At 46.4% G+C, this 21,316-nt stretch overlaps 1 protein-coding gene across 1 annotated transcript in view; it reads right to left on the bottom strand.

The window, feature by feature from the left end:
* Positions 1-17,625: 17,625 nt before the first annotated feature.
* GJA1 (gap junction protein alpha 1) overlaps positions 17,626-21,316 on the bottom strand; it is a 9,765-nt gene continuing 6,074 nt past the window's right edge. Inside the window, exon 2 of the mRNA XM_069726219.1 lies at positions 17,626-21,316. This exon is cut by the window's right edge and continues 544 nt beyond it. Within this exon, the coding sequence (XP_069582320.1) occupies positions 20,708-21,316 (609 nt within the window). The 3' untranslated portion in view covers positions 17,626-20,707.

The following is a 21,316-nucleotide window of genomic DNA, read 5'->3' as shown; positions in this document are numbered from 1 at the left end:
CTTTTTTTCCAGAAAAGCCATCCCAGCCCTCCACCAGCATGTTAAAGAGCGCATCGTCCATGCACTCAGGCAATCTGTGAGCACAAAGGTGCACCTGACAACAGATGCATGGACCAGTAGGCATGGCCAGGGACGTTACGTGTCCATCACGGCACACTGGGTGAATGTTGTGGATGCAGGGTCCACAGGGGACAGCAAGTTTGGGACAGTTCTGCCTAGCCCACGGTCTAGGAAACAGTTGGCTGTAGCCGTTCGCACCCCCTCCTCCTCCTCCTCGTCCTCCTGCAGAAGCGAGAGCTCGTCCACAGACCGCAGTCGCACAACCACTCCATCCGCAGCTGCCACTGTTGCACACCAGGTCTCCCATTATGGGGCAGCTACTGGCAAACGTCAGCAGGCTGTATTGGCTATGAAGTGTTTGGGCGACAACAGACACACCGCGGAAGTTCTGTCCGAGTTCTTGCAGAAAGAAACGCAGTCGTGGCTGGGCACTGTAGATCTTGAGGCAGGCAAGGTAGTGAGTGATAACGGAAGGAATTTCATGGCTGCCATCTCCCTTTCCCAACTGAAACACATTCCTTGCCTGGCTCACACCTTAAACCTGGTGGTGCAGTGCTTCCTGAAAAGTTATCCGGGGTTATCCGACCTGCTCCTCAAAGTGCGTGGACTTTGCTCACATATCCGCCGTTCGCCCGTACACTCCAGCCGTATGCAGACCTATCAGCGTTCTTTGAACCTTTCCCAGCATCGCCTAATCATAGACGTTGCAACAAGGTGGAACTCAACACTGCACATGCTTCAGAGACTGTGCGAACAGAGGCGGGCTGTTATGTTTTTGTGGGAGGATACACATACACGGGCAGGCAGTAGGATGGCAGACATGGAGTTGTCAGGTGTGCAGTGGTCGAAGATTCAAGACATGTGTCAAGTCCTTCAGTGTTTTGAGGAATGCATATGGCTGGTTAGTGCAGACAACGCCATAATAAGCATGAGCATCCCCCTAATGCGTCTGCTGATGCAAAGTTTGACGCACATAAAGGATCAGGCGTCTGCAGCTGAGGAAGAGGAAAGCCTTGATGACAGTCAGCCATTGTCTGGCCAGGGCAGTGTACAGGACGAGGTAGCGGGCGAAGAGGAGGAGGAGGACGAGGAGGATGATGGGGATGATTATATTTTTAATGAGGAAGCTTTTCCGGGGCCACTGGAAATTGTTGGCGCGGCAAGGCCGGGTTCTGGTTTTTGGAGGGACACAAGTGACGTGGATTTGCCTGAAACTGCCCCTCAACCAAGCACAACCGCAGATTTGAGAACTGGAACTTTGGCCCACATGGCGGATTATGCCTTACGTATCCTCAAAAGGGACACACGCATTACTAATATGATGAACGATGACGATTACTGGTTGGCCTGCCTCATTGATCCTCGCTATAAAGGCAAATTGCAAAATATAATGCCACATGACAACTTGGAAATAATATTAGTAACCAAACAATCAACTCTTGTTGACCGTTTGCTTCTGGCATTCCCTGCACACAGCGCCCGTGATCGTTCTCACACGAGCTGCAGGGGCCAGCAGACCAGAGGTGTTAGAGGGGCAGAAATCAGAAGTGGCGTTGGCCAGAGGGGTTTTCTGACCAGGTTGTGGAGTGATTTTGCTATGACCGCAGACAGGACAGGTACTGCAGCATCAATTCAAAGTGACAGGAGACAACATTTGTCCAGTATGGTTACAAACTATTTTTCATCCCTTATCGACGTTCTCCCTCAACCGTCATTCCCATTTGATTACTGGGCATCCAAATTAGACACCTGGCCAGAATTGGCAGAATATGCATTGCAGGAGCTTGCTTGCCCGGCAGCTAGTGTCCTATCAGAAAGAGTATTCAGTGCTGCAGGTTCAATACTAACAGAAAAAAGGACTCGTCTGGCTACCCAAAATGTAGATGATCTAACCTTCATTAAAATGAACCACAACTGGATTTCGAAATCTTTTGCCCCACCTTGCCCGGCTGACACCTAGCTTTCCTATGAAAAGGTCTTGCCTGTGGACTATTCTGAATGACTTTTCCAATCTCGTAATTTTCTGCACCTGATTGTCCAGCATACGACATGTTTACACCTCACTAAATGGCCAAACTCCCCACATGGGGCAGTGGTATCGCCACTTGGCGCCAGCACCCGTGAGAGTGCTGTTTGTCTGAAGAGGTGGGTGTGCCCGCTTTTGGTCGATGGCACTGCCACTGGGTCCCTCATAGTACAATAAAGTGTCTCTGGCGGTGGTGGTGCGCACCCAACGTCAGACACACCGTTGTAATATGAGGGGCCCTGGGCCTGTACCGCCGGCCACAAGACAGTTTTCCCCCCCCCCCAGCTCAAACAGTGCTCTACCACTTGCAAAATTATCTCTCACACCTCCACCAATGTTTAGTCTATGCGCTGACATCCTTCAATGCCTGGCACTGACAATACCATTGTATTGACATTTTTGTTATGTTAGGCCTTCGAAGCCTGTCTGCGGTCCCTCCTTCCACTAGGACTCCACTGACCATTGTACTGCTGCCCGTGTACCCCTGGAACCAATTTTAAATTGCCAACAGCCCTATTTTTTTATGTTAGGCCTTCGAAGCCTGTCTGCGGTCCCTTCTTCCACTAGGCCTCCACTGACCATTGTACTGCTGCCCTTGTACCACTGGAACCAATTTTAAATTGCCAACAGCCCTATTTTTTTATGTTAGGCCTTCGAAGCCTGTCTGCGGTCCCTCCTTCCACTAGGCCTCCACTGACCATTGTACTGCTGCCCGTGTACCGCTGGAATCAATTTTAAATTGCCAACAGCCCTATTTTGTTATGTTAGGCCTTCGAAGCATGTCTGCGGTCACTCCTTCCACTAAGCCTCCACTGACCACACCACTGCTGCCCGTGTACCCCTGGAACCAATTTAAAATTGCCTACAGCCATCTGTTATTATGTTAGGCCTTCGATGCCTGTCTGCGGTCCCTCCTTCCACTAGGCCTCCACTGACCACACCACTGCTGCCCGTGTACCCCTGGAACCAATTTAAAATTGCCTACAGCCAGCCCAATTTTTTTATTTTAGGCCTTCGATGCCTGTCTGCGGTCCGTTCTTTCTACTACTACTACACTGACCAGGCAACTGCTGCCCGTGTTCCCCTGGAACCAATTTAAAATTGCCTACAGCCATGTGTTATGTTAGGCCTTCGATGCCTGTTTGCGGTCACTCCTTCCACTAGGCCTCCACTGACCACACCACTGCTGCCCGTGTACCCACGGAACCAATTTAAAATTGCCTACAGCCATGTGTTATTATGTTAGGCCTTCGATGCCTGTCTGCGGTCACTCCTTCCACTAGGCCTCCACTGACCACACCACTGCTGCCCGTGTACCCCTGGAACCAATTTAAAATTGCCTACAGCCAGCCCAATTTTTTTATTTTAGGCCTTCGATGCCTGTCTGCGGTCCGTGCTTTCTACTACTACTACACTGACCAGGCCACTGCTGCCCGTGTTCCCCTGGAACCAATTTAAAATTGCCTACAGCCATGTGTTATTATGTTAGGCCTTCGATGCCTGTTTGCGGTCACTCCTTCCACTAGGCCTCCACTGACCACACCACTGCTGCCCGTGTACCCACGGAACCAATTTAAAATTGCCAACAGCCATGTGTTATTATGTTAGGCCTTCGATGCCTGTCTGCGGTCACTCCTTCCACTAGGCCTCCACTGACCACACCACTGCTGCCCGTGTACCCCTGGAACCAATTTAAAATTGCCTACAGCCAGCCCAATTTTTTTATTTTAGGCCTTCGATGCCTGTTTGCGGTCACTCCTTCCACTAGGCCTCCACTGACCACACCACTGCTGCCCGTGTACCCACGGAACCAATTTAAAATTGCCTACAGCCATGTGTTATTATGTTAGGCCTTCAATGCCTGTCTGCGGTCACTCCTTCCACTAGGCCTCCACTGACCACACCACTGCTGCCCGTGTACCCCTGGAACCAATTTAAAATTGCCTACAGCCAGCCCAATTTTTTTATTTTAGGCCTTCGATGCCTGTCTGCGGTCCGTTCTTTCTACTACTACTACACTGACCAGGCCACTGCTGCCCGTGTTCCCCTGGAACCAATTTAAAATTGCCTACAGCCATGTGTTATTATGTTAGGCCTTCGATGCCTGTTTGCGGTCACTCCTTCCACTAGGCCTCCACTGACCACACCACTGCTGCCCGTGTACCCACGGAACCAATTTAAAATTGCCAACAGCCATGTGTTATTATGTTAGGCCTTTGATGCCTGTTTGCGGTCACTCCTTCCACTAGGCCTCCACTGACCACACCACTGCTGCCCGTGTACCCCTGGAACCAATTTAAAATTGCCTACAGCCATCTGTTATTATGTTAGGCCTTCGAAGCGTGTCTGCGGTCCTTCCTTCCAATAGTTCTCCACTGACCAGACCAATGCTGGCCATGTACCCTTGGAACCCAGCTGAAAGTGCATGTAGCCTCCTTTTTTTCTTTGTTTTATATTTAGAAAGCCCAGATGAACTACGCTGTGCAACGGTTCAAGCTACCCAGTCGACATTTCTTTTGCGAGAAAAGCCATCCCAGCCCTCCACCGGCATGAAAAAGTCTGCATTGTCATAGCACTCAGGCAATCAAACAGTAGAAAGGTGCACCTGACAAGAGACGCATGGACCAGTGCATGTCCACAAAAAGTTACGTGTCCATTACGGCGCACTGGGTTAATGTGTTGGATGCATGGTCCACAGGGGACAGCCTACAAAGTCTGTCTGCAGTCCCTAATTCCAATTTTCCTCCGCTGACCACACCACTGCTGCCCGTGTACCCCTGGAACCAATTTTACAGTGTCTACAGCCTAATTTTGTTATGTTAGGCCTACTACGCCTGTCTGCGGTCCCTCCTTCCAATACTCGTCCACTGACCACACCACTGCTGCCCGTGGACCCCTGGAACCTATTTTTAATTGCATAGAGCATCCTTTTTTTAATAGTAGGCGTACAAAGTCTGTCCGCGGTCCACTATTGAAATTGTCCTCCACTGCCCAGAGCACTGCTGCTTGTGTACCCCTGTAACTTTTTTAAGCTGCAGTGAGCCACATTTTTGGTTTAAGTCCTACTACCTGTGTCTGTCTGCGCCACTCAATTCAGCTGTGTTCCTTTGAAAAAAGCTGAGCGTCAACAGTCTTGTTTTCAGCCTCTAGGAATTTTAAAACTGCATTGGGGGTACAACTTTGGTAGGGCCTACTAACGGTGTCTGCCTCCCCAAGGTGTGCCCCAGGTTTCCTCGCCATTGCTTCGATCTTAATGCTATCGTTTAGTAGTTGTTGGAAACTACACTGCATTAGGCCTACAAATTGGGTATGGGGTGTAGAGAGATGGTGTGTTCCACTCCAAGGTGTTCCCCAGGTTTCGTCCACATTGCTTCGGTCTTCCGACTCTCGTTTAGTAGTTGTAGAAAACTACACTGCATTAGGCCTACAAATTGGGTATGGGGTGTAGAGAGACGGTGTGTTACACTCCAGGGTGTTCCCCAGGTTTCGTCCACATTGCTTCGATCTTCCGACTCTCGTTTAGTAGTTGTTGAAAACTACACTGCATTAGGCCTACAAATTGGGTATGGGGTGTAGAGAGATGGTGTGTTACACTTCAAGGTGTTCTCCAGGTTGCCTTTCCTGAACTTCTATCTTCAGGCTCTCATTAAATTGTGGTTAAATGGAACAACTGCATTTGGCGTACTAGTTGGTTTGGGGCCTACTATCGGTGTCTGCCACTCCTTGCTGTTCTCCTGGTTTCCTGTCCTGAAATTCCATTTTCAGGCTCTCGTTAAGTAGTTGTTAATGTTAGACTGCATTTGGCCTACTAGTTGGGTTGGGGCCTACTATCGGTGTCTGCCACTCCTTGCTGTTCTCCTCCACTGAACAAAGCTGTGCCGCCTGTTTACTACGGTTGCCAATTTTGAACTGCATTTCGACTACTTACTGATTTGGGCCTACTCTCTGTGTCAGCCTCTCATTCCAGTTGTCCTCCACTGCAATGCCCCCTGGTTAGTCCTGTGTTACCAATTTTGAACTGCATTTAGCCAACTTTATTCTTTGGGCCTATATCTGTGTTTCCTCCTCATCCTGCCCATTGCCCAGCCAGTGATAGATGAGTCTGCTGGTACATTGACCCATAACGCAAAATTCCCCGTGCACGCTACACAGCAAGATTGTGACCCTGCTGAAAGTCAGGTTCATCTTCCCGCATACCATACCACCTTACACGGGGACAAAGAGGAAGGTGCAGATGAAAGTGCAGGTTCCTTCATCAGGTGGGGGGAGGAATACTAGTTGGCGACGTCACTGGCACAGGGCCTCTCATAGTACGCAAAAGTGTTGCTGCCGGTGGGAGGCGCCCCCGCAGTGCAAACACACCGCTGTACTTTGAGGGGCCCTGTGCCAGTGCCAATGCCAACGAGTGGGCCCCCCCTGCTTGCTCAGGATCACAGCACTTGCAAAGTTGAAATACTTACCTCTCCCTGCTCCACTGCCGTGACGTGGTCCAGATTTACTGGGCCCACTAATTACTTGAACCAGCCCTACCCCCCACAACTTTAGCCAAATGACCCCCAATTTCAAATGCCTTCCAATTATTATAAGGTAAATTACGATTGGCAAGCTTCTGTAACAAGAATGGATGTTTTTGCCATTAAAATGGGCAGTGTAGGTGTTTTCCTGGCCTCCACTCACTGCCGACTATGCTCCCCCATTGACTTGCATTGGGTTTCGTGTTTCGGGCGATACCTGACTTTTCGCCATAAGCGGCCGATTCCACTCGACTCGACTTCTAAGATAGTCGGGTTTCGCGAAACACGACTCGACTCTAAAAAGGTCAAGGTCGCTCAACCCTATTTATGACCATGTGATATTTCAGTTTTTCCTTTTTAATAAATTTGCAAAAATTGCTACATTTCTGTTTTTTCAGTAAAGAATGGGGTGCAGAGTGTTAGGTGTCGAGTCCCCGCCTCTGCACAGGGGAAATCTCGAACCATCTCTGCTGCGGTCTCCCTTTCTTCTCCAGCTGCAGTGGAGTCTGCTCAGCGGAGACGTCGGTCCCAGCGTCTTGCTCAGTCTCACTCTGTGCATAGGGTTGCTGCTGCTTTTCCAGCTTCTGCCATTGAAGCCAGTGCTGGGCAGCGGCGAGCTGACGCTTCTGGGACTAAGTCCTACTTTGCACACACTGTGCATGCCCAGGGCAAGATCTCTCAGTGGAGATCTAGGGTCACATGCTCAGGTACTGCAGCGACTTCCATTGGTCCTTCTTTGAAAGGTCCTATACGTGCTGCAGCTATTTAAGGCTCGCATGGCCGCACGGCCATGCGCTAGTGTACATTTGTAAACGTGTGTGTGTTGTCCGTTGTGAGTGAAAGTCACTCTTTAAATAACCCTCCCTATTGGATGACTGTTCGCGGAAGGTGTATGATTGCTATCTAGCGCCCGACTTATCCAACAGCATGTTACACACTAATACAGCGTCTAGTTGCTGTGTCCGCCAGTGCGGCGCCGTGCGCTTTCACAGCGCTTTCCTGACCCAAGCCTGGGTGGTTAGTGGCGTCCGCCAGTGCGGCATCGCATGCACTCTCGTGCATTCCTTTGTTATTATTTTGGTTACGCTGACACCCCAGTTGCGATGTCGACCGCAAGTAGTCTACACAGACTCAGATCCCAAGTCTTAGGACTGAGCTCGGAGACTCCTTGCTTGTGCTCTTGTGTGCGGTACCGTGGCCCTGTGACTTAACAGGGTTTGCTTCCTTCACACAGGGTGAAGTTAACCCGTGTGTATTCACATTGTACCGCCATATAGTCCATCATTACTTGGCAGCAGGTTCCATCTCTGCACGGTGGACCCCGGGCTGCGAACGCACCTTATTCTACCTATCTTATTATTTGGTGCGTTCCGCTAGCCCTAACATTACACTAGCGCCAGGGTCTGGCTAGTAATGACGGACAAACAGCAATCCTTGCAGTACATCCAGCAGCTGGAGGGTAAGTTGGCGGCTCTCGAGTGCACAACCTCAGCTGTAGATGTAACCGCAGTTGCTGTTCAAGCTGCTAGCATGGCTGCAGCAACCTTGTCCACTGCCACCGCTGTACCGACTCTATCACGCCTCCCGCTGCCAGAAAAATTTTCTGGTGATAGTAAGTCTTGTAGGGATTTCGTGAGTCAGTGCTCTATATATCTCGAGCTTCTGGCCTCTTGTTTCCCTACAGAGCGGGCAAAGGTGGGGTTTATTGTGTCTCTCCTGTCAGACAGGGTGTTAGAGTGGGCTACGCCGCTGTGGGAGCGTGGCGATTATGTGGTGCAGAGTGCTTCGTTTTTCCTGAGCACTCTGAAACAGGTCTTTTTAGGACCTCGTGTCACCCATGATACGGCGCTCCAACTGTTGGCATTGACTCAGGGCTCGTCCTTGGTCAGCCATTTTGCCGTCCACTTCCGCATCCTAGCATCTGAGCTGGAATGGTCAGATAAAACCCTAATTCCGATATTTTGGAGGGGACTGGCTGACCACATGAAGGACGCCCTGGCCACTAGGGAGATTCCCGCCACACTGGAGGAGTTAATAGCTGTGTCCACTCGTATTGACCTCCGTTTTCATGAGCGGAGGTTAGAGCGAGCCCAGTGTAGGCAGAGGTTTCGGCTGGCTCCCACCTTCGCCAAACCTTTGGAATCTCCAGTCCAGGCCCCTGTGTCACATGAGGCCATGGAAGTGTCACGAGCGGGATCTAAGTCCCGGACCGCTCGTGCACTCCAGGTTTGTCATGTTTGCCAGCAGTCAGGACATCTTGCCACCAGATGTTCCCAGCGGTCGAGGAAACATCAGCATCTAGTGGTAGTAGTTGGAGGTACACTAGAAACGGCGACGTTTGCCTCCAAATTGTCCTTTAAGGGGACAATAACAATAGGCTCATTCACTCACTCGGTAGAGCTCTGCATGGATTCTGGGGCGGAGGGCAATTTTATGTCTTCTGCCTTCGCCCAACGTCACGCAATACCCCTGGTTATGCTAGCTCAACCAGTAACGGTATGAGTGGTGAATGGGTCGACACTGCCCTCACAGATAACACACCAGACCATCCCTTTTACTCTGTCCATGTCACCATCCCATCAGGAGAGTATATCTCTGCTCGTCATTCCTGAGGGAATTGATGAGGTCCTGTTGGGAATACCTTGGCTGCGGTACCACTCTCCTCATATCGAGTGGTCCTCAGGCACAATTCTGGGATGGGGTGAATCTTGTTGGGGTAGGTGTCAGAGGGAGTGCGTTCAGGTGGCTACTACAGAGGTACCCGCAGATTTATCCTCTCTCTCCAAGCAATATTGGTCTTATGTTCTCCAAAAAGGCGGTGGAGACCCTTCTGCCCCATCACCCCTATGACTGTCCTATTGATCTCTTGCCTGGTGCTGAGCCTCCCCGGGGTTGAGTCTATCCATTATCTCTCCCGGAGACGGAGGCAATGTCACAGTACATCCAGGAAAATCTGGCAAGAGGATTCATTAGGAAGTCAGTGTCACCTGCTGGGGCAGGGTTCTTCTTCGTGCAGAAGAAGAATGGGGAATTGCGTCCATGCATAGACTACAGGGGTCTTAACGCCATCACCGTTAAGAATAACTATCCTTTGCCCTTGATATCTGAGCTCTTTGATAGGCTTCGGGGAGCAAGGGTATTTACTAAATTAGATCTGCGGGGTGCTTACAACCTGATTCGCATCCGTGAGGGGGACGAATGGAAGACGGCTTTTAACACCAAGGATGGGCACTATGAATATCTGGTGATGCCCTTCGGGCTCTGTTATGCCCCAGCCATTTTCCAAGACTTTGTGAATGACATCTTCTGGGATATGCTCTCCACCTTGGTTGTAGTCTATCTGGATGATATTCTCATCTACTCTCCAGATATTGACTCCCATCGGAGAGATGTTTGCAAAGTCTTCGACCTCCTACGGGCAAACTCCCTCTATGCAAAGTTGGAGAAGTGTATGTTCGAGCAGGAGTCCTTACCATTCCTTGGCTATATCATCTCCGACCAGGGATTGCCTATGGATCCTGCCAAACTACACGCTGTGATGGACTGGCAGGAACCCCATTCTCTTAAAGCGGTGCAGCGCTTTATGGGGTTCATTAATTATTATCACCAGTTCATTCCACACTTCTCAACTTTGGTAGCTCCCTTGGTTGCCCTCACCAAGAAGGGGGCAAATCCCAAATTGTGGTTTGAGGAGGTCTCCAAGGCCTTTAACTCCATAAAGTCACACTTCGCTAGCGCTCCCATCCTACATCGCCCCGATGTAGATAAGCCATTTATCATGGAGGTGGATGCCTCATCTGTTGGTGCTGGAGCAGTCCTCTTCCAAAAGTATGCTCAAGGTCAGAAGCATCCTTGCTTCTTCTATTCTAAGACCTTCTCGTCAGCAGAGAGGAATTTTTCCATCGGGACAGGGAGTTGCTATCCATGAAGTTGGCTTTCTCGCAGTGGAGACATCTCTTGGAGGGAGCTCGTTTTCCCTTCCAAGTCTTCACAGATCATAAAAATTTGGTGTACCTGCAGACAGCCCAGCGGTTAAATTCTCGCCAGGCCAGATGGTCCTCGTTCTTCTCCCGGTTTCATTTCTCCCTCCATTTTCTTTCTGGGGAGAAGAACATTTGGGCCGACGCGCTCTCTCGCTCTGTTGTGTCATCTGTGGGGGAGGAGGAGGAGCCTCGGCTTATTGTCCCTTCAGAGAGCCTGAGAATGGTGGTTCCGGTTTCGCTAGAGTCTGTGCCCCCAGGCAAGACTTTCATTCCATCTAATTTGCGACCGGAGGTTCTCTCTTGGGCTCACTCGTCCATGGTGGGTGGACACTTTGGGACCAAGAGGACATCTGAGCTCTTGGCGAAGATGTACTGGTGGCCGCATATGGCTCATGATGTCGCAGACTATGTTCGGGCATGTGTTTCCTGCGCCAAGAACAAGTCTCCTCGGCAACGGCCAGCTGGGTTGCTTTACCCCATGCCGGTGGCGGACAGGCCCTGGGAGATGGTCGGGATGGATTTTGTGGTGGGCTTACCCAAGTCTTGTAACTGCACCTTTATCTGGGTGATCACCGACCATTTTTCCAAAATGGTGCACTTGGTGCTTCTTCCACGGCTACCTTCTGCACGGGCTCTGGCTGTGTTGTTCATTAAGCATATCTTTCGCCTACACGGTATGCCAGACAAAAATGTCAGTGACCGGGGTCCCCAGTTTGCATCTCGATTCTGGAAAGAGCATTGTCGTCAACTCAGTATTGAGTTGATTCTCTCTTCGGCATATCATCCCAAGACGAATGGGTTGGTAGAGAGGGTCAACCAGACCCTGGTCACATATTTATGACATTTTGTTTCTGCCAGGCAGGATAACTGGGCATCCTTGCTACCGTGAGCAGAGTTTGCGCTTAACAACGCCGTAGCCGACTCCACCGGTCAGACTCCATTCCTCCTAAATTACGGCCAGCATCCGCGTGTCCCTGTGCCCATGCCCGTGTCTTGCGCCGACTTCAGGGTGGCAGACTGGGCTGTGGAGGCACGGGACATTTGGGACCGCACTCAGGATGCCATTTGGGCCTCCAAGGAGAGAATGAGGTCCTCCGCTGATGCTCATCGGCGCCCCGCTCCGACCTTTGCTCCTGGCGACTTAGTGTGGCTCTCCACCCGTAACATCAGGCTGCGTGTTGAGTCCACTAAGTTTGCACCTTGCTACTTGGGTCCCTTCAAGGTCCTCGAACAGGTTAACCCTGTGGTCTACCGTCTCGCCCTTCCTCCACGCCTAGGTATCACCGACACCTTTCATGTGTCTCTCTTGAAGCCCGTATACATGTCCCGGTTTTCCGAGTCATCTGCCGGGACATCGGGTTCGTCTACGGATGATTACGAGGTGATTGCTCTTTTGGGGTGCAAGGTGGTACGTTTCAAAAAATTCTATTTGGTGGATTGGAAGGGTTATGGCCCAGAGGACAGGTCCTGGGAGCCTGCTGAGCATATTCGAGCTCCACAGCTCATTGCTGCCTTCGAGCGTAGCGAGGTCCAAGGAGGGGGGTAATGTTAGGTGTCGAGTTCCCGCCTCTGCACAGGGGGAATCTCAAACCATCTCCGTTGTGATCTCCCATTCTTCTCCAGCTGCAGAGGAGTCTGCTCAGCGGAGACGTCGGTCCCAGCGTCTAGCTCAGGCTGATACTGGACGACTGGTTACTACTGCCCTTCCAGGCCTTGTCCTTATAGCCAGCAATGTTCAGCAGCGAGCAGGTCTTTCTGGGACTAAGTCCTGCTTTTCCCTTACTGAGCATGCCCACGTGACGACCTCCCATTGGAGGTCGGGGGTCACATGCTCAGGTCCTGTTGCGGCTCCTATTGGACCATCTGGAAGGTCTTGTAGCACTGCCACTATAAAAGGTTTGCATGGCCGCTCGGCCATGTGCTAGTGTACACTTGTAAATGTGTGTGTGTTGACGTGTGAAAGTTGCTCATTAATTATCCCCTCCCTTGTGTATGACTGCTCATGTAAGGTGGATGATTGCTATCTAGCGCCCGACTTGCTATCAACACGTGACACACAAAACAGGGTCAAATTGCTTTGACTGCCAGTGCGGCGCAGTGCGCTTTCACAGCACTTTCCTTGCCCAAGCCTGGGTGGTTAGTGGCGTCCACCAGAGCTGCACCGCACACAATCCTGTGCATTTAAATTATTATTTCAGTTACACTGACACCCCAGTTGCGGTGTCGAGCGCAAGAGGTCTAGTTGTACTCTAATCCCGAGTCTAGGGGTAGAGTTCTGTGACTCCTTGCTTGCACTCTTTGTGCGGTACTGTTTTCTTCATACTGGGTGAAGTTAACCCGTGTGTGAATCCATATTGTACCGCCAGATAGTCCGTCATTACTTAGCAGCAGGTTCCATCTCTGCACGGTGGACCCGGGCTGCGAACGCACCTTACTCTATCTTTCTAATTATTTTTTGCGTTCCGCTAGCCCTAACATTGTGTCACCACTGAATCTTTGCAAATCTCTGCCTCCCTCATAATGCACATTAAACTGAGTGTACATAACCCTGCTCCATCACTGCACTGTGTATGTCCAGGGAGGTTGCAGTGATGCAGCACTCAGACAGCTGTTCCCATCTGCTCTGCAAATCTCGCAGGTGGCTGTATCGTTTGTCCCTACTGCCTTTCTTGGAATGCGCAGTAGGTGGTGAAGCTAGAATACATATTGTGCATTTTCGGGGGTCATAGATTTGCTAAGAGCTAGGGGTGACACTGCAATTGCAAATCATGTTACTCACACCCAAAGGGGCATGAAAGCATGATTAATATTATCAAAACCAACACAAGAGACAAGAATGCTGGAAGGTCTCATAAAATTTAACATCTTTTATTAACATATAATTTAAAAATATGAAAAACATATATACAGAAAAAACAAAGTATCCATACTAATGGTAATAGTGCACACATAAAGTGTAAAAATGTATAAATTTGAAAAGACAAAAAAGTTTAGAATATGCAGTAGCCACCCCTAGTCTAAGAGATTAGTGCTATGACTATCCATAGAAGATCTTGTAAAATAATGAAGGTAAGTAATGCTTACACCTAAATGGCATGTCCAGATGTGTACTGGTCCAATGGCCACTACGCGCGTTTCACCCGCAGCTTCATCAGGGGGTATCCCTGATTATTTTACCAGATCTTCTATGGATAGTCATAGCATTAAGATCTTAGACCAGGGGTGCATGTTTTAAACTTTTTAGTCATTTCAAATTTATTGATTTTTACAATTTATGTGTGTACTGGTACCATTTGTGGGAATGCTCTGTTTTTCTGTATGTTTGTTTTTCATATTTTTTAATTATATATTAATTAAAGATGTTAAATTTTATGAGACCTTTCTGCACTCTTGTCTCTTGTGTTGGTTTTGATATTTACCCTAGTGTGTGTTTCTAGAACATTTTTCTTTATTGCTGCTCATGTTGTGTAAGTATTCATGATTAATTGTATGACTAATCTAGGGAAATCAAGGCCCTCATGATAAGTAACTCACTAATTATCAGATTGCCACTAGAGTTATAACATTTTTTGTCATATGCAGTAATCAATACAACAATAAAAATAGCTTTTTGGAAGGGTATAAAGATTGCAATAAATACTTGTTGCTTGTAGGGAAGCTCTCAAGTTGCCTTTAGTTGGCGGAGGGAGAAGTGGCTCACAAGTGCAGAAAGAAGCATATATTTACTTAAATATATTACAAAGCATCTCTTATTTAATTGTACTAATAATTTATGCAGTGTTTGATGAAAGAACAGTAAAAATTTAGTTGTTGTTAGGTTAATAACATTCTGAGAGCATTCCAAAAAGTATTTGATTTTTTTCAGAAAGCCAATTATTTTCTTTAATCTATTATTACAAAACTGTAGTCAAGATAAGGTAATTAGACTTTACATTGTATGTTTCAATAAAAGACTTATAAAATTAATATTATGTGTTTTTTGTGTGTGCTGCAATGTTCAAAGGGAACCTGTTATATGAAAAAATTCTATTAACCTGTAGATATTGCTAGAGTTGGCAGATTGCACTAAATAAAATATAAAATAATGTGCATTTGCAACCTGAGGTCCACCGTGCAGAGATGTATAACTGCTGCTAGTGTGAACAATGACGGAACACAACAGCAAGCATTACCTTGAACACACTGAGTTAACGCCACTCAGTGTGAACGGAACACAGAGTACCAAGCTCAGTTACTTCACCAAGACGTATAGGAAAGAGTATGCGAAGTACTATACCCTGTTAGCGTCACAGGGATAATAGCACGTGGACTAGGCTTGCAACTAAACTGTGCTAACTGAACACACAAATGAAGCAGATGCTGAGCCAAGAGAGATAGTTCTTTGATGCTAGGTATAGTACCCTGGTGCTTTCACCGAGAAATATAGTATAAGGGTTGAGTATGCTCTGTAGCTGAACTGTTCTAACTGCACACAAGAACGAAACAGATGGTAAGCCAAGCGGCTAGTTACCCCAATCATGACACTACTGATCCTGTGCCTGACCGGCACCCTAAGCATGTAGCAGACTAGAGACTCAGGTGTTGAGCCAAGGGCACGAAACTGCATAAGTGTGCAACCTGCCTGCCAACATGTACAGTCTAGAGCAAAGACACAAACACACGTGCAGAAAGAGTCATAGAGTAGCCACCCACACACACCAAGCATAAATGACACTAGCGTGCCCAAGTGCGCTGACTGACTGACAGCCAGATCTAATGTTGAGTGAGCTGTCAGTCAGGGTGGGAACATGTATTCAGCCACCATTTTCTATGCACAGAGCAGTGACTGAATGCATGCTGGGGCCACCCCTGTGGCTCAAATCATAAAGCTCCCAGGGGGAGGAAACAAATGTAATTTAATCAAAGCCGTGGGACGATAATTGCGAGAGCTAGGCAGCTTCAGAACACTATTAACCTGCAGATGAACCTTTCATCTGCAGGTTAATAGTGTCTTTTCACGTGGCATGGTGCCTTTAAATATATAGTGGGTGTGGAAAGCATTCATACCCCTTTAAATTTTGCACTCTTTGTTTCATTGCAGCCATTTGGTAAATTCAAGAAAGTTCATTTTTTTCTCATTAAAGGGAACCTGTCACCCCCAAAATCGAAGGTGAGCTAAACCCACCAGCATCAGGAGCTTATCTACAGCATTCTTTAATGCTGTAGATAAGCCCCGATGTATCCTGAAAAATGAGAAAAAGAGGTTAGATTATACTCACCCAGGGGCGGTCCCGGTACGATGGGCGTCACGGTCCAGGGCCTCCCATCATCTTACGATGATGTCCTCTTCTTGTATTCACGCTGCGGCTCCAGCGCAGGTGTGCTTTGTCTGCCCTGTTGAGGGTAGAGCAAAGTACTGCAGTGCGCAGGCGCCTGTCTCTCTGACCTTTCCTGGCACCTGCGTACTGCAGTCCTTTGCTCTGCAGACAAGGGCAGACAAAGTATGCCTGCGCCGGAGCGTGACTAGAAGAGGACGTCATCATAAGAAGATGGGAGGCCCCGAACCGCGACTCCTATCGGACCATACCGCAGCGGGATCGCCCCTGGGTGAGTATAATCTAACCTCTTTTTCTCATCTTTCAGGATACATCAGGGGCTTTTCCACAGCATTGCAGAATGCTGTAGATAAGCCCCTGATGCTGGTGGGCTTAGCTCATCTTCGATTTGGGGGCGACAGGTTCCCTTTAATGTACACTCTGATCGCCATCTTGACTGAAAAACAGAAAAGTAGCAATTTTTGCAAATTTCTTAAAAAAGAAACACTGAAATATCACATGGTCATAAGTATTCAGATCCTTTGCTCAGTACTGAGTAGAAGCACCCTTTTGAGCTAGTACAGCCATGAATCTTCTTGGGAATGATGCAACAAGTTTTTCACACCTAGATTTGGGGATCCTCTGCAATTCTTCCTTGCAGGCCCTATTCAGTTACGTCAGGTTGGGTGGTGAACATTGGTGGACACCCATTTTCAGGTCTCTCCAGAGATGCTCAATTGAGTTTAGGTCAGGGCTCTGGCTGGGCCAGTCAGGAATGGTCACATTCAGTTGTTCTGAAGCCACTCCTTTGTTCTTTTAGCTGTGTGCTTAGGGCCATTGTCTTGTTGGAAGGTGAACCTTCGGTTAAGTCTGAGGTCCAGAGCACTCTGGAAGAGGTTTTCATACAGGATATCTCTGTACTTGGCCATTCTGCCATAAAGGCCCGACTGGTGGAGAGCTGCAGTGATAGTTGACTTTGTGGAACTTTCTTCCATCTCCCTACTGCATCTCTGGAGCTCAGCCACAGTTATCTTGGGGTTCTTCTTTTCCTCTCTTACCAAGGCTCTTCTCCCATGGTTGCTTAGTTTGGCTGAACGGTCAGGTCTAGGAAGACTTCTGGTGGTCCAAAACTTCTTCCATTTAAGGATTATGGAGGCCACTGTGCTCTTAGGAAGCTTGAGTACTGCAGAATTTCTGTTGTAATCTTGGCCAGATCTGTGTCTTGCCACAATTCTGTCTCTGAGCTCCTTGGCCGGTTCCTTTGACCTCATGATTCTCATTTGTTCTGACATGCAGTGTGAGCTGTAAGGTCTTATATAGACAGGTATGTGCCTTTCCAAATCAAGTCTTATCAGTTTAATTAAACACAGCTGGCCTCCAATGAATGAGCAGAGCCATCTCAAGGAGGATCACAAGGAAATGGACAGCATGTGACTTATATATGAGTATCTGAGCAGAGGGTCTGACTACTTATGACAATGTGATATTTCAGTTTTTCTTTTTTGTTAAATTTGCAAAAATTTCTACATTTCTGTTTTTTTTGTTATGATGGGGTGCAGAGTGTACATTAATGTGAAAAATGAACTTTTTTGAATTTACCAAATCACTGCAATGATTCAAAGAGTGACAAATGTAAAGGGGTCTGAATACTTTCCGTACCCACTGTATTTCTACTGCAAAATTACAAATGAGCTAATAATGCATAAAATCCCTTTTCTTGGAGGCAAAAGGAAAACAACGCTACAACATTTATTACTAAAGTAGAACTTTATTGTCTAAATTAGGCACTTTGAAAACCATGTGCTAATGAACCATGAATGCATACATGCATCAAAACTAAAATCAACAGTAGTTTATGGAAAATATCAATGACAATTACTCTTGCGTACGGTAGATAACTTTCTCTTTGTCAAATATTAATAGTCATACATACTGCACACATGCTATCTGGATCTTTATTTCTAGATGAAGATCATGGTACTGTGAATATTAAGTAGAGATGTTTAACCCCCTGGTGCCCTACAATTGTATACTATGCATATTTAACAGTTGTGCTGCATAAAGGGGTTTGCCACTACCAGGACAACTCCTTCTCACATTGAGTGTTTTCCCCGTGAAAGTAAAAACACTTATACTTGCCTACCGTGCCAGCTCCATTACAATGGTGTTGACACTCGCATTCTTGGGGCTCATATGCAGTTGTTATGACACGAGCCATTCGCCCAATCAGCTCTGACATCAATGTCCCTGCCTTCAGGTGTATATGCAATCAAGAGGAAGTGAGACCTGAGGTTTGCCAGTAACTTCCTCTTGATTGCTAATACATCTGAATGTGGGCACAGTTAAGCCAGCACTGAGTGGGGCAGTGCTCAAGTGTCATAACAACCTCACGTGAGCCCCGAGTGCTGACCCTGCTGGGACGACACCGGCACAGAAGATTAGTGTTTTTTTCACGGCGGCAAAACTTTCAGATCAAGAAGGGGTTGTCCTAGTAGTGGACAACCCCTTTAAAATAAATTAGCCAAAAGGGTATTAATGAACAAGTATATTTCCAGACCCTTGCAATCTAAACATATTCCAAGTGCAAAAAATACCATTGGTTGGAGCAACCAGATCACAATTAAAAATACAAAACGAGTCTCTTAAGAGTAATAAAACCTAGAGTACAGTACTTAATTACAAAAAAAAATTCACAAAAGTGGGCCCTTCAGGCAGAAATGTATTTCCTCCTAGATGCCTATTCTTAGTATATTTCACTTTGTGCTTCCTCATTGAAATGCATGTATACATGTGCAGTATTATTAATTCAGAAGCCTATAATTGAAACTGTAGATCCCAAGCAGAGTCGAAGGATGTGATTATAATAGGGGTTGCCCCCTTGTTGACAATTCCTCTTAAATAACTTGGCACTTCAGTATATCTCCTAGGGAAGGAAATCCGTCAATCCACTAATGGATCATAAATCAAAATGTCTATGGCATGGAATCCTAATATTGAAATAGATGGGATTAAATACCTGAGATAATGAATAAAGCTCCCAGGCTTTATATACTAGGGAAGTCCATAATCCGAAGGACCAAGACTCGCGATTAAACATGCCTCAAGAGGGCATTTGTCCAAGGCAGTGTAAAATATGCCCCTTTTAAGTATTGAGAAAATGAAGGAGCAAAATTCTGGAATAGTTTCTGTTCTTGCCATAGTGAGATATTCTTTGGGATTCTAGAAAGTGGTACATTTCTCCTCTTAACACAGCCCATGCAGCTATATTAGGCCATATTCCAGCTCTAAGCAAAGTATTTTACAGTACTACATTATCACTATCATTCAAGCTTTTTTTGTTACAATTGGAAAAATGAAATCATTTATGAAATAAATCTAAGACAGAAAAACACATAACAATATCACATCCGTAAAATTATGTAAAGAAAACCAACCATATGGATTGGAGAGGAAAAAGAAATAGAAGTAGAACTAACAGAACTCCTGTAATCACTACTTTGTGAAAAGGCCAGTCTCCAATGATTCCCAACATCCTTATATGTCAAAGGTCACCTATTCCTTTTAGTCAAAGTGAATACTGTCTGGGAGGGCTGGTTAGTTGGGCAAAGTTACTACATGTATTGGGACCCAAGAAACACTGGTGATCTGCAAACATATATTAAATAATTAGCATCCACGTAATAATCTCTTAATATTGGAGCTAAAGCCTTTTATCTATAACAATTTGACGTACCTAATTTCCTATCCATCTTTTACTTTTGAAACATCCCAAGTGCTGCGCATTTCTCCAGCTCATGTATGCATTCGTTCAGGGTCCCTGACAAAAGTTACTTATTTCCATTTAATTTTAACATTCTTAAAAAAAAAGTGTAAAACATTCTAAAAGATAGAAGGAGATAGTGAATTTGTACCAGAAGTCTTATTAAGACTTATCTGGGAAACACATTACAGGAAGCACATCCGGAAAAATAATCTACTGGATGCTCAATATAGTTGTATTCCATAAGTTTCTATAGTTTTTTTCATGGGCAAAGATTATAATTTATTTATAAACAATATTTATGTTGAAGAATTTACATTATATTCATGCTGAAACAATAAGCAGAATGAAAATTAAGAAAACCAAGATTCAGTAAAATAGCTACAAATACATGGGTATTCAATTTACGGTTGAAAACTTGCTCACAGTGATGGCTAAAACTAAAGTGACGACTGCAGAATTAAATTGAGAAATACCATGTGAACCTTGAAGTATAGTATAATGTTCTCAACAGATCAACATAGTGGTCATGAAGAATATGATCCAAAAGTAATGTTCTCTGCCATACTAAACTCTCCACACTACCGTGGGTCCTGTGATTCTAATGCTTTGGTTGAACCTACCCTACATTTTTTCATCAGATGCAAATGTAGAAATAAAAAGGAATTGATTAACCATGAAAACGAAAACTTTCTCCACTCTACAAAAACACCCTTTTTTTGGACCCTTGCTACTAATTGTCTTCTTAGGCATTGTCTTCAGGTTAATCTCTAAACTGTTCCAGATGGTCAAACTGTGATCCTTCACGAGAAATTCCTCTTGATCTAAGTATTATGGGATCCACCACCGGTTTTACAATACCTTTGAACACATGGATTGTTTGATGTCTCATTATTTGTTACTCTATTTTGATGAAATAAAGGATACATTCAGCTACTTAAATATCAATGTGTACCTCCCACATCATTATAAAGTAACTTTACTGAGTCTACCAGTCTGTTTAATGTCCGAGACTGTGAAGTACCTCCTCCAAGGAACATATCTGCCTTCTATGGCATATAAAAAGTGAATTAGATCTCAAGGTCATCAGGTCTTGGTCTGCTGCTTGCATGACTGCTTGCTCTGCTTGAAGGCCTATGGTCTAGTATACTGAGAGGCTGCATTTCATGGCCTGGTGCCATTTTCTTGCCATTCTGGTGCTCATCCGGAAAATCAAATGGTTGTGCATGAGTGTTTGAAATTGTACTTCCAGCTTGGCCCATTCTATTTTGTTCTGCACTGTAATTAGCCCAGTTTTGTTCGCTCGCTTGCTTGTTGTAATTACGGCAGGAGGAAGGGTTTCTATCTGCAGTAACAAGCTTGTAGCCTGGTGGTGACATCGGTGCAGTTGGAGAAGAACAGCCATTAAAGTAAGCATACTTAGGAGATCCACAATCTTTTGTTGGATTTGCATCACTTGTGATAGGATACGGATCTTTTTTACCTTTAATGCCATCTTTGGCATGTTTAAAAATTACATAGAACAACTCAATAATGTTCAGTCCTAGAGATACTAAAGAAACCACCAGCATAAACCAAATAAAAATGGTTTTCTCAGTGGGACGAGAAAGAAAGCAGTCAACTTTATGAGGGCAGGGATTTCTTTCACAAGTGTAGATAGCTTCAAGGCTAAACCCATA

This window comes from Ranitomeya imitator, chromosome 5 (assembly GCF_032444005.1).
Source record: "Ranitomeya imitator isolate aRanImi1 chromosome 5, aRanImi1.pri, whole genome shotgun sequence".
In the NCBI taxonomy this organism is placed as follows: Eukaryota; Metazoa; Chordata; class Amphibia; order Anura; family Dendrobatidae; genus Ranitomeya; species Ranitomeya imitator.
Note: the sequence above shows the minus strand (reverse complement) of the source record. Positions and strands in the feature narration are given on the sequence as shown.